The sequence below is a fragment of the Furipterus horrens genome, unplaced genomic scaffold, assembly GCF_987537825.1.
Source record: "Furipterus horrens unplaced genomic scaffold, mFurHor1.1.pri manual_scaffold_6, whole genome shotgun sequence".
Taxonomy (NCBI): Eukaryota; Metazoa; Chordata; class Mammalia; order Chiroptera; family Furipteridae; genus Furipterus; species Furipterus horrens.
In genome coordinates this window covers 81,453,465-81,471,178 of record NW_028327176.1, presented here as the reverse complement: position 1 = coordinate 81,471,178, position 17,714 = coordinate 81,453,465, and the positions used below count along the sequence as shown (strand labels likewise).

At 38.7% G+C, this 17,714-nt stretch overlaps 1 protein-coding gene across 40 annotated transcripts in view; it reads left to right on the top strand.

Moving 5' to 3' along the window:
- The window catches only part of MAP4K4 (mitogen-activated protein kinase kinase kinase kinase 4), a 218,823-nt gene that overhangs the window by 197,355 nt on the left and 3,754 nt on the right, over positions 1 to 17,714 (top strand). For 20 of the 40 annotated variants that reach the window (XM_090281887.1, XM_090281891.1, XM_090281886.1 and 17 more), the window contains 5 exons: positions 3,813 to 3,956; positions 9,365 to 9,499; positions 14,846 to 14,946; positions 16,475 to 16,648; positions 17,155 to 17,314. In XM_090281887.1, coding sequence (XP_090138013.1) covers positions 3,813 to 3,956; positions 9,365 to 9,499; positions 14,846 to 14,946; positions 16,475 to 16,648; positions 17,155 to 17,314 — 714 coding nt within the window. The remainder of the gene's footprint in view (positions 1 to 3,812; positions 3,957 to 9,364; positions 9,500 to 14,845; positions 14,947 to 16,474; positions 16,649 to 17,154; positions 17,315 to 17,714) is intronic. The other 20 variants (XM_090281890.1, XM_090281889.1, XM_090281894.1 and 17 more) reach the window with 1 other exon arrangement.

The following is a 17,714-nucleotide window of genomic DNA, read 5'->3' as shown; positions in this document are numbered from 1 at the left end:
TCTTAGTCATTTTTCCCAACAACCTGCACCAGAGTCCTCTGAGTACAATTGCAGTTCCTAATACAGCTTATGTTTGAACAATTAGCAAAAGTTTAATTATATCTAACAGTCAAAAGGTTTAAAAACTGTGTTTATAAAAAAACTATTGGAGCATGAAACCTAATATTTTTGTAGGCCCATAATTTAAAAGGTTGTTATTGTCCAGTGATTGCCTGTATTCCTTTGACTGCTAGTAATCAGTACTTTACAAACTTACAAAGCTCTTGGAAATACATAAGGGAGAATTAGAAGGTAGGATGTGCCAAAATATCTGCAATTTTTTTGTTATATGAAAAGATTTTTTCAGCTTTATCTTTTATTCTTTTACTTTTTTCTAATTGTTAAATTCTGATTGATATTTGAATGCTGTTTATTTTTGGAAACCACAGATAATAGAAAGATTTTAGAAGCCCCATGTCTTGGGTAGTTATACCAGATTCTTGATACAGATCTTTGTCGCTACTTGATATTGAAGTTTGACCAGGAAAATGCTGAAGTACTACTTGAAATAAGACCTTTGGATAGACTCTTGTCTGGTGGCAGCTCTTTCAGTTAATGTTTTGTTTTATCTGCTGCAAATAATATTAAAGCTATTTAGAATTACCTCACATAGGTATGTGAAGGGAAAATGCTAAGAATAATGTCCAAATAAATTCTACATTGATACAGCAAAATGGCCAATCTCAAAAGTAAAATTATATGAAAATGAGTGGAGCATTGCTTAAGCATTTGTTTATCTTATCCTGATAATAAATCTGTTTTTAAGTTGGACAGCAGTTTATTTTTCTTAGCATTAAGTCATGATCTCATGTATATGATATTTCTGTTAATGTTTTTTGTAAAAACATAATGGCTTGTTGTAAGCCTGAAAAAGTGTAATGCCATGAACTTTTATTCAAAGCCATGATGTTACCTGATTAATAAAATATCAGTATCATCCATAGATACACTGGCTGTTATGGTAGCCACTAGCTTCATGTGGCTAATTAAATTTAAATGAATTAAAATAGAAAGTTCTTTTCCCCAGTTGGGCCAACCACATTTCAAGTGCTTAATAGCCACATATAGTCTTTGGCTTACATATTAGACATCACAGTAGAAAATTCTGTTGAACAGGGCTGGTTTAGATGGTGCGTTCTAAAATCTTGATTATAAAAGAAGAAGCCATATGTACTTAAAGCCTTTTTCCTTATGTTGTACAAATGATTATGTTTGGGAGGGGGGTCCTTAATTTTAAGGATCACTCAAGAAAGGCAGTGGAATATTCAGGTTTTTCCCTTTCCCAAAAATTCCAGAGGCTTCCCTCAAATTTTCAGAAGCTGTTTGGTAATGCATCAGGCTCTACCAAACTGTCTCATTAAAATAGTACTAGATAGAAGGCACCTATGATTTGACAGAGGTGTACATTGGGCAGGATGCTCTTGTAAAACATACACTGTTTCTACAAGGGCTAGATGAAATCTACATTGTATGTCTAGTAGATTTTTAATGGGGCTTTTATCAAGTTGCACTATTAACAGAAATTGTAGATATGTCTCTAGAATTCATGAGGATTTCTGTACATGTTTTATTTATTGATTTATTTATTTTGAGGGCTCCAGGGATGGAGTTAGTTTTGAGCCCACAGTGCTTTTGCATATCTGTAGCTGTTGTCCATGCATGCGTAGCACTCAGTTAGTTGCTGAAGTTCTTTTTGAGTTTGAATAGCAGTGATAGTATGGACATATGTAAATTTCAGGTTCTTGCTCTCCCCCCACCCCCCCTGGACTGAAAAGGTGCTTCTGGTTTTCTCACTAGGATTGCTTGGGTGGGGTTCACCTGCTCATTAAGGGACTGGCATGCAACTGGGAGGGCTCTGGGAGGGTGTTTTCCTGTTGCCTTCACAGTCGTTCATTCATTTGAAGTTTTCTGGAAGTAAGATGTGTACAAGGGGGGGGGGCAAAGAAACTGGAATTTATTTATTAAAAATTGCATAATTATTCTCTCACATGTTTAAACTTTTAGTCACCTTCAGAGTACTCATCATTTGCTACAATATACCTATCAAGACTTTTTTCCACTACTGAAAACAGTTTTTGAATTCGCCGATTTTGATGTCTTTTAGTGTTTCTGCCATTTTTTGTTTCACCCCTTCCACATCAGCAAAATGTTCTCTTTTGAGGACTTTTTTCATCTGGGGAAACAAAGAAGTCATTCGGGGCGAGATCTGATGAATAGGGAGGGTGGGGCACAGGGACCTTGCCGTTTTTGGTCAAAAACTGCTGAACACTCCGCGCATTTGTGGCAGGCACATTCGTAAATCACCCATCATGAAATGGGCCAATGCATAAAAAGAGTCTTCAAAAAAATTCACTGAAGCCAAATGCAGCCTCTCACAACAATGCCAGCTGATAAACTGACACAGATGGGTTCTTAGAACACTCACCTAGTGGGGGAAGTCTGTACTACAAGGGGCTTGCCATCCAGAAGATAATTGCATTTTGGGGGGGAGCCCCCTTGTATATGTGTGTGTGTATGTGTGTAATAAAACGTGGAACATGGCATTCAAGAAATATATACTTTGTTCTGTATCATTTCATCTACCTGAATTGATTGAGCAATTACTTTGTAAAAGCATAGTTACTTTATTTCTTATCTCAATGATTTTATTACTCAGTTTAAGGAATCAGTGCTAATGATCGAGGCTTTTGTACCCTTTCCTATAGAGAGTGTGTAGTTTTGTAGTACAAGTACTGTAGGAAGATAAGATTTTTGATGTGCAGCCATGAGAAAATGGGACCGGAGGCTGTTATAGCAGCCTCAGTTACAGTCTCTGTCCATCAGTTAGGACAGATCCTGCAGTAGGGTGTGAGCAAAGGAAAGCAAAAGAAGTAGATCTATCTGGTTTTGGTAGTCAGTTTGGCTAGTTGGAGGGAGTGGTTGTGGGAGAGGATGGTGCTGTTGATAAAGATGGTGAAGGTTGATGCTGGTTTCAGTAGAAATTGACAGCAGGGAGAAAGCAGGGAGGGTGGGGTATGGAATTTGGTAGGAGTTAGTAGTTCCGAGGGACTACTCCAGCAGACAAACAACAAAGGAAATGTCAGTATTTAAGGAGAGAAGGTTCATGGAAGTGAGAAGGAAGAAGAGGAATGCAGCTGGGGAGCGTATAGACACTCAGCATGTAGTCAGAAAGCCATGGTGGGTCCCATGGGGAGGTTGCAGTATGTTTATATTCCTGAGAAACTGAGCAACACAGGACAGTGCATTTGTTTCTTTCTTGATGATGGAGAATGGTCTTTAAGAAAACCTTAAACTGAATGATTGAAGCCAGATCAGTCATAAACTGTTAAGCATTTAATGGCTATATATAGCCATTCCAGTGAAAATAATGATAGATAAAGGAAGAGTAAGGAACATGGTATGAGACAAAGGTTTGTTCAGGTATCTACTGTGGCAAATGCAATGCAGAATCTCTTATAAAGGTGATGGGGAGCTCATTCTGGGGAGCCGAAGAAGCACAGGAACTGGTGGAGCGTGGAGGAAGTCAGGGGCATGAGGCTTGCTCACTTTTCACCCTTATGTCCTTTTTTATGTTTAAGTAAGTTATTTGACCATTCTCTGTGGTTATTTGTGTGCAGTTTTATTACTTTAACTTGTGGCTGTTCTAAGCATTTGTTTTTGTGGATGAGTTAAGGAAACCACTCTGCCAAGTAGGTGGTGTTATCCTTTCCATACAACCAGACTATCTGCCAAGCACAGTGTAAAGTTTACACCTTTCTGTGTTCTTGAAACAGGAGTGAATTTGTTAGTGGGTACCGAAAGTGGCTTGATGCTGTTGGACAGAAGTGGCCAAGGGAAGGTATATCCTTTAATCAACCGAAGACGATTTCAGCAAATGGATGTCCTTGAAGGCTTGAATGTCTTGGTGACAATATCTGGTAAGTATTTGTTTGGTAAAGCAGAATTATAGCACTGTTTGAAACATAGTACTTCCCAGCACTAAGATTCAGTTAACTCATTTTCTGAAATAATGTCTAAATGAGATACCAATTGTATGGTGATTTTATAATAATGAGATAAGAAAATGTACTCAGATGTGACCTACATGTGCACTTAACCTGGGGCTCCTCCTAAGTGCTGTCTTGAAAAGCACAGAAGCATGTACTTTGTAATTGACATCTCCCACATGATCTGTACACTACCCTGTATTGGTTGCTGGGTTTAATTTGGCTCATCCAGTGCATAGGTTTGGGTTCACTTCCTCCCGTGGTACTTTCTTATGCGAAAGAAACTATTTCTTGCCATGATAGTAAAAGTAATGTATTTTTTTTCTTACATCAATTTACACTTTTAAGTTTCTTTTTAGAAAGTACTTTTAAAATAAATTATGTAATGTTCATTATAGAAAGTAAGAAACTACTGTAGAAAAGCAAGTAGGAGAAATAAAAAGTAAAAGATAAAATTATTAACTTGTCGGTTTTTAACTTTCAATCTTTTAAGCACATGCACACCCAAAATACCCACTTACAGGGGGAAAAAAATCTGTATAAAAATGGTTATGCAATGTTTCAGATGTACAGAGAATAATAATGAGGAAATATGACACCCATGTACTCACTAGCTGGTTTTAGCAGATGTTAAAACACTGTTGTACACAACAGTTAGCATGTCCTGTGCCTTCCACCCACCTATGGTAACCACTGTTCTGAAGTTAGAGCTGGTGTTGTTGATCCAAACCATGTAGCCTGCTCTTCCAATGTCATTAAACATCTTCCATTATATCCATTTTGCATGGCTACTGAGTATTTTTTTTGCATAGATACACTAATATTTATTTACTCATCTTCTGCAATAAGTCCTTTAGTTTATCCTTTTAGTTTACCCTTTTATGAAAACATTTTCCACAAATATCTCTTTAGCTTGCTTAACTTTGAGCATACATATCCATGTTTCATAGATCATAATTTCCTAATTGTATTAGTGCTAGGACACAAGAGTATGCAAAATTAGAAGACTTTAAGTAAATCTTATAATAACCAGTAGTGATTTTGATTTAGTTATCTGCTAACTCAAGCTTGTTATATTTGTTTATATGTAACAGATTTCTTGCAATTATTTTAGTTTTCAACTAGGCTTTTGGTTTTAAGTAAAGGTGTTTGTTGAAATGCAGAAGTTTCACCATCTCATAACTGAGAAAACAACCATTTAAAACTTGAGTGTTGATGGGGAGTAGGTTCTGAAATAGGAGAAAAAATAGCTCTGCAACTGAAAATGGCCCAGGCTGGTGTGTCTCAGTGGATTGAGTACTGGCCAGCAAACCAAGGGGTCTGTGGTTCAATTCCCAGTCAAGGCACAGGCCTGGGTTGCAGGCCAGGTCCCCAGTTGGGGGTGTGCAAGAGGCAACCACACATTGATGTTTCTCTCCCTCTCTTTCTCCCTCCCTCCCCCTCTCTTTAAAAGTAAATAAATTGAAAAAATATTATCTAAACTGCATTTTGTAATCCAGTGAACAAGATGATTGATGGGGATCAATAATCAGCTGATACCAGTGATAATTTTTTAGTCTAATTTTTTGTATTCTTTTCTTAATGGCTTTCACAGTCATAAAAGTAATACATGTTATCTGTAGGAAGCTTCAAAAATAGAAAAACTTAGGAAGAATAAATGTTATCTTATCTTGAGGATAACTCTTGTTAACATTTTATTGTATTTTCTTCTCTTTTCTATAAATATATCTCATAATATGTGAATAAAACACTATACATAAAACTATGTGGTCTTTGTTTCACTTAGCATATTGAATATTTTCCACATTCAATATTTTCCCAAATTCTTAAAACTTAAAAAGTATAAGACAGAGACTTCCGGCCAAGATGGAGGCTTAGACTGACATGCTCTGTCTCCCTCCAAAACAAAGTAGGAATACAGCTACCTCAAAACCTAACATAACCAGAAATTCCAGAAAATAAATCTACACGGAAGCCCAACGTATGAAGTTATAAACCAGTGGTGCTCGCCTGGATGGGTAGGAGGGGCGACCGGAGCGGAAAAGTTGGTTGGTGCTGTCTGTGCTAGCAGCGCGGATAGCGGTGGGACTGGGAGAAATGCCAGGGAAGCAATCCTGGCTTCAGTTGAGACCCGTCAGCTCACCGCAGGGGAAGGCAGACCCCCATTGCCTCCGACTGTGAGGCCCAGAGGGTATGGGGACAGAGGAAGAGACTCCTGGTCTCTCAGCGGAGAGTAACGGCAGGAATCCACCTTGGACCCCCGCCCCCACACAAAGCCCTACAGAGTAGTCAGTGGCGCCAGTCGCGGGTTAGTGACGAGTGCACGGGGCTCTGCCCCCTACAGCCCTCCCAGGAAGCAAAGATAAACAGAAAACTGTCAGGATGAAGCAGACCATGATGGAAATCCCAGTGACACAGCTCACCAGGCAGCAGATGAGTGACCTAACCGATGAGCAAATAGGAAATCCTTCTGAGGCTCAGTTCAGAGCTGTAGTCATAAGGTGGCTTACAGAATTAATAAAAGATTTGAAACAAGACAGGGAAGGAATGAAAGCTAGTCACACTGAAAGGAACGAAAACACATACGAGACAAGTGGTGAGGAAATGAAAACCAGAGATCAAATCAAATCGGAACATAGGGAGGAAACAAACAGTCAACCAGTGCAGAAAGAGGGAACAAAAAGTGAGGAATATGATGAGAGGCTCAGAAACCTCTGGGACAGCTATAAGAGATCAAACATTCGGATTATAAGATTGCCAGAGGGTGAAGAAGAACTAGAAATAGAAAAATTATGTGAAAAAATAATGAAGCAGAACTTCCCGAACTTAGGGAAGTAAATAGACTTACAGGTCCAGGAAGCACAGAGAGTTCCAAAACAACTGGACCCAGGGAGAACCACTCCAAGACACACTATAATCAAATTGTCAAAAATTAAATATAAAGAGAGAATCTTAAAAGCAGCAAGAGAGAAGAAAATCATGTACAAAGGGGTCCCAATTAGACTGTCAGCTGATTTCTCAAAAGAGACCCTGCAGGCAAGAAGGGACTGGCAAGAAATATTCAAAGTAACAAAAAGCAAAAACCTACAGCCACGAATACTCTATCCAGCGAAACTGTCATTCAGAATAGAAAGGCAGAGAAAGTGCTTCCAGGACAAAGTAAAACTGAAGAAGTTCATTAGATCCAAACCACGATTATATGAAATGTTAAAGGGACTGGTTTAGAAGAAGGAGGATCAGAATTGTGAACATTAAAATGAAAACTGCATCATAACAACCAACAACAGAAGCTAGGGAATAAAAACAAAGGCAAACTAAGTAGGCAACGAGAGTGGAACAAGAATTATAGATATGGGGAACATATTGGGGGGAGGTCAGCAGGGAGGGGGAAGGGGAAAAGGGAGGGAAATGGTACAGGAATTAAGAAGCATAGTAGGAGAGAGTGGAGTAGACAGGAAGAGGTTGAGAAAAAATATATGCGCAACCAATGGACATGGACTAAAAGGGGGGGGCAGTGGGAGCGAGGGGGGTCACTGGGTGGAGGGGAGCAGAGGGAAAAGAAATTGGGACAACTGTGACAGTATAATCAATAAAACATTTAAAAGAGTATAAGACATAGTACAGAAAGTTCGCAGATTGTAAGTGTACAGCTCAATGAATTGTCACAGTTAGAATTCATCCATGTGTCCCTCACCCTGGTGAAGAAATGGAGCAATTCAAGCACCTCAGAAGCTTCCTTGTGCTCCCTGCCAGTCATAGACAGCTTCCCTTTTCCCCAGAGGGAAGCATGATACTTACTTTAACACCTTAGACTGGTTTTGCCTTCACTGAACTAAAGTCATATAAATGGTAAAATGATAGGTATTCTTTTGTGTCTGGCTACTTATTTTAAAAGTAGTTTTAGGTTTACAGAAAAATTGAACAAAAAGTCTAGACAATTCCCATATTACCCCCTACCCACCTCCAATTTCTCCTATTATCTTGCATTGGTTTAGAACATTAGTTACAATTGATGAATCAATCATTAACTAAAGTCCATAGTTTACATTAGGGTTCACTTTTGGTGTACATTTTGTGGGTTCTGACAAATGCATAATCATCCAAACAGACTTCAAAGCCCCTAGAAACAACTGATCCTTTTTACTATCTCTATATTGCCTTTTCCACAACGTTACAGTTGGAATCATTCAGCATTTTGCCTTTTCAGACTGTGGTTGATTTAAAATTTCAAATTGCTTTTACAAGTATATATGGGAAAGCAGTTGACTTCTGTATTAACCTTGCAACTTTGCTATACTCGCTATTGGTTCCAGGAATTTTTTGCTAATTGTTTGGCATTTTCTGCCTAGACAGTCATGTCTTCTGCAAAGGTAGTTTCATTTTTTTCTTCCCAGTCTGTAAACTTTTTAATTCCTTTTCTTATTGCAGCGGGGGACATTCAGTGAGATGTTATTAAGGAGTGGTGACAAGGGACATTCTTCCCTTGCTTCCTGATCTTAGGGGGAAAGTATCTGGTTTCATACCATTAGATATGATGTTAGCTGTAAGTTTTTGGTAGATGTTCTTTATCAAACTGAGGCAGTTCCCCTCTATTTTTATTTGTCTAGAGGGTTTTTTGTTTTTGTTTTTTAATCATGAGATGGGTGTTGGGTTCTTGTCAGATTCTTTTTCTGCATCTATTCATATGATCACAGGATTTTTTATTCTTTAGTTTGTTGATGTGACTGGCTTCTTCTCTTAACACTTTTTTTTTTGGTCGTTCATAGCTGTATTTTGTTCCTCTTTATTCTTATGTATGACCACATCACAATTTGTATACTCATTCTGCTGTTGATAGAAATTTGTGTTGTTTCCTGTTTTGAGCTGTTACGAATAATACCGCTATGAACATTCCTGTTCAAGTATTTGGGGGCTCACACACACATGTGTATTAGGAGAGAAATTTATACCTTGTGATAATTCTTGGGTTTCAAAAGTCCATCCAAATAGCTTGAATTGGGTTTCTAGTGAAATTGATACAAGATAATTCTCTTAGGGCAGGGATCCCCAACCTCCAGGCCACAAAACAGTACCTGTCTGGGCCTGTTACTAACCAGGCCACACAGCAAGAGATGAACTTGAATGTAATGCACTAGAATCACCCGAAACCATCCACCCATTTCCCGTCCATGGAAAAATTGTCTTCCACAAAAATGGTCCCTGGTGCCAAAATGGTATGGGACTGCTGCCTTAGGGAGTGATACTTATTGTTTATTGAAGTTTCTTTTGGTTACTGTTGTTATTGATGATGATAACTACTTTTTAATGTGTATGTAAAATATTTTTATTTGTTTTGCTAGGCAAGAAGGATAAGTTACGTGTCTATTATTTGTCCTGGTTAAGAAATAAAATCCTTCACAATGATCCAGAAGTTGAGAAGAAGCAGGGATGGACAACCGTCGGGGATTTGGAAGGATGTGTACACTATAAAGTTGGTGAGTTCCAGGAGGGTCATAAGGGTTTTGTTTTTCCAGGGTTTAATTATTATTCCATCTAAAATTCACATGTTCTTTGAAGCTTTTAATAAACTTGTTTCTGGTACATATAGCTCATTACTATTATGTTTCTAAGGCCACCTTCTAATCCTTAAGACTCATCTAGACTAGGTGCATCTTTAAGTATAATACAGTGTATTTCTGCTGCTCATTCTGCCCTCTGTTGCATCTGCACAGTCCATCTTGTGAGAGACTTTTCACCTTTTCTCTTTGACAGTTCACATTCTTCTCTGTAAGATGTGGTTCAAATAAACTCTTTTAAAGAAGCCTTGCCAAAGGAAAGCCAGTCTATTTGGAGTTGTCCTTTGCACTTCAGGCTTATTCTACATTGAGAAGACTGAGGACTAAGGACTGTTGAGTCCTTGGCAGTCTGATAGAACCTGTGAGAGTTTGCCCCAGGTGCTATTGCTATCCTTTTGGATTAAGAGCACTGTTCAAAGCTACTGAGCTCTTAGCTAGTAACTGAATCTAGCTGGCCAGTCAGTGTCACATGGCAACTGTTTTCTTCTTTGTGGCATACATGCCATGGTTCCCATGAAATCATATCTCACAAGAGCAACAACAAAAAAATTTGTGTTTGTATAAAAATAATAAAAAATATCAATACAAATGTTGGGAATAAAGGGGAAATAATGGAGCTTAGTCAAATTAAAGTTTTATGGGGCCGATAATATACTCTGATCTATCATTTGAAATGGGATGTTGAGAAGAGCAACAAATTGTCTATATGTACCTAAGACTTATTAACATAAAGGGCCTATTGAACATTGATTTCTGCTTATATATATTTTTTTATTTTTATGAAAGTGTATACTATAGTTCTCTGTTCCCAGGGATGTTACAGTTCTTGACATTATCTTCTTGTTTATGTACTCTGTTCACAGCCCTCAGTTCATTGGTTAATAATGATTATAAGGAGCCACACCAGTTAGAATGATTCTGAGTGATACCAAAAAGTAGTACTGTCTCCTTGGTATAGATTTTGAGATTAGGATTTTCTTTGTTGTATTTATATAAAACATTTCTATTTGTTGAGGTATAACTAAAATTATCTAAGACTAAATTTAATGAAAAAGCTCATAAACAGCTGAAATGTTATGAATAGATTATTCTACAGGAAAATTAGAGGCAGCTGTATTAGAGGAAAATTAGTTTTTCGAGGAAAATTAGTTTATCATCAAAAAACAAAAACAGGGACTTCCAACCAAGATGGAGGTGTAGACAGACATGCTGCGTCTCCCTCCACAACTAAGAAGGAATACAACTACCTCAAAACTAGAAACAACCAGAAGTTCCAGAAAATCAAAGTGCATGGAAGTCCAGCAAACAAAGATATAAAGAATAAACACTCATCCAGACAGGTAGGAGGGGCGGAGCCCTGGCAGAGAGGACGCGATGTGGTGTGGCAGCAGCGGCAGCAGCAGCAGGCCGGTGGAAAGTGCAGTCACAAGTTTTAAAAAGTCAGGAGGGACACCTGGGGAGTGTTCCCAGCTCCTCACCAGAGCAGCTCACTGTTGCAGCTCCGGGGAGAATCAAGTCTCATTGCTTCTGACTGTGCAAACCAGTGGGGGATGAGACAGAGGCAGAAACTGCCGGTCTCTCAGCAGACTCCACTTGTTTAAAGGGCCCCCACAGTCCTAGAACGTCCGCAGACCCACCCATCTGGGAACGACGGCCAGGGCAGCAGCTAGAGGGGCGCCAGTCCTGTGCGGAAGTGGGAGAAGTGTCTAGAAAAGGGGCGAATGCTGGGCAAGTGACATTGTTCCTTCTCAGACCCCTCCCCTGCATACAGCACCACAACAGGGTGAAACAGGTTGCCCGTTACTGACGAATCCCTAAGGCTCCGCCCCTACAACATAGTAGGAGCAACAGCTCCCCCTGGGACACGGAAGCAAACAGGAGACTTCCGGCCAAGATGGAGGCCTAGACTGACATGCTCCATCTCCCTCCACAACTAAGAAAGAATACAACTACCGCAAAACTAGCAATAACAAGAAGTTCTAGAAAATAAATGGAAGTCCAACATACGAAGTTATGAAGAAGTGGTGCTCATCCGGACAGGTAGAAGGGGCGAAGCGGTCAAGCTGAGCTGTCCATGGCAGCAGAACAGTGGTAAGCACAGACACCCATATTTAAGGGGAGGTGAGAAGTGCCTGGGGCACACCCCCGGCTGCAGACCAGACCCGTCAGCTTGTGATTCCAAAGCCGGGGAAGGCAGACCTCCATTGCCTTGGACTATGAGGCCCGGTGGAGGTGGGAACGGAGGAGGAGGCTCCTGGTCTCTCAGTGGAGAGTGAACAGCAGGAATTCATCTTGGACCCCCGCCCCCACAGAAAACGCCATAGCGTGGTGAGACGGGTCCCCCGGTTGTGACAAGTGCATGGGGCTCTGCCCTCTATAGCATAGGAGGTGTGACAGCCCTGCCCAGGAAGCAAAGGTAAACACAAAACTGTCAGGATAGCACAGATCATGATAGAGATCCCAGTGACGCAGCTGACCAGACAGCAAATTTCTAATCTAATGAATCAGGAAATAGGAAATCTTTCTGAGGCACAGTTCAGAGCTTTGGTTATAAAAATGCTTACAGACCTAACAGCAGATCTTAAACAAGACAGGGAAGGAATGAAGGCTAGTCCTGCTGAAATGAACAAAAACACATACAAAACTAGTGGTGAGGGCAAGAAAACCAGGGATCAAATCAACAAATTGGAACAGAAGGAATGAACAGTTAACCAGTACAGAAAGAGCAAACGAGAAGTGAGGAAAATGAGGAGAGACTCAGAAACTTATCAGACAGCTATAAGCGGGCCAACATCTGAATCATAGGTTTGCCAGAAGGTGAAGAAGAAGAACTAGAAATAGAAAAATTATGTGAAAAAATAATGAAGCAGAACTTTCCTAACTTGGGGAAAGAAATAGACTGACAGGTCCAGGAAGCACAGAGTTCCAAAACAACTGGACCCAGGGAGAACCACACCAACACACATTATAATCAAAATGTCAAAAATTAAGGCTAAAGAGAATCTTAAAAGCAGCAAGAAAGAGGAAGAAAATTACATCCAAAGGGTCCCAATAAGACTGTCAGCTGGTTTCTCAAAAGAAACTCTGCAGGCAAGAAGGGACTGACAAGAAATATTCACAGTAATGAAAAGCAAAAACCTACAACCACGATTACTCTATCAGCAAAGCTGTCATTCAGAATCGAAGGGCAGAGAAAGTGCTTCCAGGACAAAGTAAACTGAAGGAGTTTATTAGATCCAAACCACTGTTATATGAGATGTTAAAGGGACTGGTTTAGGAAAGAGAGGATCAAAACTATGAACATTAAAATGAAAACTGTATCACAACAACCAACAACAGAATCTGGGGAATAGAAACAAAGGCAAACCAAGTAGGCAGCGAGAGTGGGAAAACAATTACAGGTATGGGGAAAATTATCGGGGGAGGTCAGCAGGGAGGAGGAAGAGGGGAAAGGGAGGGAGATGGTACAGGAATTAAGAGGCATAGTAGGAGGGAGTGGAGTAGATAGGAAGATGTTGAAAAGAACTATATTCACAACCTATGGGCATGGACTAAGGGTGGGGGACAACTGAAGGGAGGGATATCTCTGGGTGGAGGGGAACAAAGGGAAAAGAAATTGGGACAACTGTAGCAGCATAATAAAGCATATTAAGAAATAAAAATAAAAAGTAAAAAAAAAAAACAAACAAAAAAAACCCCAGAAACCCTCAGGCCTCTCATTCTTACAGAATGAATCACAAGCATTTTCTGGAAATAATGAGTATGTGATGCCATTCATTTGTTTTCTTTTTACATTTAAGAAATTGTATTCATTTTATCAAGACCTGTGCTGTACTATATAAGCGGGTGTGCTATTTAAATTTCTATATAAGTTAACATGAAATAAATTTGAAATTTTATTTTTCTATTGGCACTAGTACATTTTAAGTGCCCAATAGCCACATGTAACTTGTCACTATCATGTTAACAGTACAGATATAAAGCCTTTCCAAAGTCACAGAAAATCCTATTAAATAGCACTAGTTTGGACAACCTTTTGTAATCTTTTGTATCCTAGTGTTAATGTCAATGATTTATTTGAAAGTGATAATATATATGGACTTTAACAAGGAGAGGTATCAGAGTTAACAAGTCATCACTCATATACAAAGGAAGGGTGAAGTCATAATGTGAGATTAGGTAACTTATAAGGAAACTGGAAAGTCTGCATCAGACCAGTAAGTCATGTGTGCTCAAGTCCCCTCAGAATGCCTTGTTTTTAAGCAGAGTGGCTTGGCTGTGAGAGAGCTAAAACACTTGTGTAAAGGAGGAATTTGTGTGTGTGCATCCACACGTGTCAGTGTGTGTATACCATGGTGTGTGTGTGCATGTGTGTTAGTGTGGGTACACTGTGGTGTAATAGTGTGTGTTAGTGTGGGTACACTGTGGTGTAATAGTGTGTGTTAGTGTGGGTACACTGTGGTGTGGATGTGTATTCGGGTGTGTGTGAGCATGTGTGCGTGTGTGCTGTGCATATGTATGTGCATGTTTGTGCTCATTGTGTGAGTGTATGTGGGGGGTGTATACACATGTGCATGTATGAGTGTTTGTGCATGTGCGCATGTGTGAGTGTGTATATGCCTGTGTGTATACATATATTTTTATATGTATAGATAGTTGAAGAAATATTTTCTTTACTACAATTCTTTTGGTATAGAACTTTAGGTAGGATCCTTTTAATTATTACCTCTATAGATCAAGAAGTGATTTGAAGTGATACTCGTTCTTATACACGTAAATAGATAGAATTCACACTCAGTCAATGAATATTTTGGTATAGCCTTCTATGTTCCTGAGTCTCAGGACTCAGAAGAAGCCATGGGGAAGATTGGACCTCCTTGTGTGATTCGGGAGCTTCTTAGCTGAGAGTCTCATGATTATTCTTTTCAAGTAATACTGAGCCCTTGGGACTTGAGGGTGGTGTGGCTGGCATTGTCCTTGACAATTAAATACTTGCAATATAAGAAGATTAGAAATATTAGTGGAAGTACTCAGTGATAGTAACCAGAGTATTCATATTGGGTCCAACACTATGGGAACAGCCTGAATTACACAGTAAAGAACTTGAAAAGAAAATTGTGAGGCTTGATCTCGCTCAACATTTTTCTCTCTTTGGTTTTGATGAATTAGTAGAAGTTGTTTTTATTAAGTTTGTGGAAGACAACCAAAAGAATTTAATAATCCCATGTTGCTACCAACTTGTACTTCTCTTGTTTGTTTTTTCAGTAAAATATGAAAGAATCAAATTTCTCGTAATTGCTTTGAAGAGTTCTGTGGAAGTTTATGCGTGGGCACCCAAGCCATATCACAAATTTATGGCCTTTAAGGTAACAACATCAAGTGCACTGAAAAGTAGCATTAGCCTTGCACTCTGTGACCAGGAAATAATTTCAAAAGCCTTGAACAGTTAAAACTGATCACCTAAATGCTGTCTGCTAATAGAGTTGTTGAGCTTTTCATAAGAGAGGCCATTTCTAATGTCATAGCCTAGCTATCTGCTTTTAAATCCTCAAGAGTGCGAGATGGAGAGAGCTGAATGTTGTGCAGACACTTTGACCAATGTGCCAATATATCAACAGAGGAAAAGACAAAATAACAAACACCACCTCCGTTTAAAAAGCTAACTTTGATCTTCCACCTAAAGTCATGGATGTATGTGTATAAACATTTAGATAAAAAGTATTCAATAGACAGCGTTAAAGTATATCTGTTCAATAGAGTACTAATTAAAATTAAATTATAGAAATTCTGAATGACAAAAGGAATGACTAATATTACAACTTAAATAGGAAAGGAGATTAAAATATGTATAATACACCATTTTTGTTTAAAGAAAAATTATAGAACATATTTTATATGGGTATTTTAAAATATTTTTTATAATTTTAGTTTGTACTAAATACAAATTAATGAAAGTTTTAATTAAAATGATATTAATGTGACATTAAATACTATAAATAACTTAATAACATCATTTCTAATATTAGACACAAAACCTTGAGCATAGTCCCTGGGACTGTTTAGTGTAAGGTGAGAAATTAAGACTTTGTCATCCAAAATCATTCTATTTACTTATTTTTTGAAATAGTTTTGATATATTTTATTCAGGATAAGCTTTAATTATTTGGAAAAACTGACATATTTAGATTGCTTATTGCTTAATTCCCAGTTAAGCAGGCTAAATGGAATTGTCATATTTGCTTAAAAAATAAATCTACGTGTTGAATGAAAGTGATTAGTTATAAAATTGCAATGATCTTCTGAGATCTGCTCTTAATATATTCTTTATTTTATAATTTCTGTATTGCTTTTAATATCTTATTTAAATCTGTCTTGTGAGCTGTAGGTACTGATATTAATGAAGAACTGAGGCCATCTAGGCCTACATGTTACAGCCTTTTGTCACTATATCTAGTCAGAATGAAAGTAGAAGACTAATAATGTCAAATAGAAGTCAAGTAGTTACTGTGATAATTATACTGATAAAATTCTCAATATGTGAGTCCTACAACTCCTCCTCTCTGTGCATTGTCTGCATTTGAATAATTGAATAGTATGCTATAGAAAGTCCTGATTATTTCACTATTATGTTTTTCTCACCAAGACATTCAACAAAATAGTAAGTGACAGAGCAGAATTCTTGGGCTAGGTAGAGAGAATTTGGGACATGGCTTCTGGAAGAAATGTTTTCTAGATTCTTGTTAACAGACAAAAGCATGATAAATTAAAGATGTATTTTTAACGTATTTTTACCTTTGGTTGTAACTTGGGCCTGGCTTCTCTAGTTTGATCTATTAGAAATAAGGTCTACTTCATCTTACTGCTTCTCTCTTGGTTACTTGTTTGTACCTGTAGTCATTTGGAGAATTGGTACATAAGCCATTACTGGTGGATCTCACTGTGGAGGAAGGCCAGAGGTTGAAAGTGATCTATGGATCCTGTGCTGGGTTCCATGCTGTTGATGTGGATTCAGGATCAGTCTATGACATTTATCTACCAACACACGTAAGAAAGAACCCACACTCTATGGTTGGTTGACTGGCTTCATTTTGTTTTGACTTTTTCTTTACTCTGCTTAGTGAACTAACACAAGCAGGATTCTTTACTTCCCCTGATATGGGGGTGAGTATTTAAATGTGCCATTTTCATAGCTCCATGCTCTGAGACAAGTGGAAGTTATCTCTCCTGGCTCCGTGAAGCCCATCTGAAAACCTCTTAGTCCTGGCTTTGACTAACATGGGATGGATCGGGGCAGTTACTAGTAGATCAGAAAACCCCTGGGTTGGCAGTGGCTTGAGAAACATAATTTCTTAGATGGAACCCACAATCTTAATGTTTCAAGGACCTCAGAAAATGTGAACTCAAAAAAGTAGACTTTGGGATATAGATTGCATAGATTTTCCAAAATGTAATCCAGTTGCTGTATTTATCACCAGAAACATGAACTAGTGCATTCTCTGAGAATCTTACTGAGCACTTTTTCAGGTAGAAGTAGCCACAAACCTGCTTCCCTGTACTTTGTTCCTGTTCTCTAGATCCAGTGTAGCATCAAACCCCATGCAATCATCATCCTCCCCAACACAGATGGGATGGAGCTTCTGGTGTGCTATGAAGATGAAGGGGTTTATGTGAATACCTATGGAAGGATCACCAAAGATGTGGTTCTGCAGTGGGGAGAGATGCCAACATCTGTAGGTATGTATCACTCAAGAGCAAGCAGCATTAGTAAAAGTAGAGCTTTCTCCAAAACTTCGTGTATTTATCATCAGAGTGGTTGGTCATAGATGGTGGAAAGTTAGATGGGACTATTTTAGAACAAAATCCAAGTAATTATTTTATACTTTTTAAAGCTCTTGTCATTGACAATTCTTCATTTAATCCTTACGACATTCAGGGAAGGTAGGACAGATGTTGTTGACTGATTGTGGCAAGTAAAGGGATACAGAGAAGGATATGTGGTTTGCTTCTTGCAAGTGGCAGAGCCACAACCAGAAACACCTCTTGTGTTCTGAGATGCATTCATGAAGAAAGGTGCAGGAATGATGGTGGACAGCTGACATTTTCATGGCTTTTAGTTTATACCCTCAAAGTATTT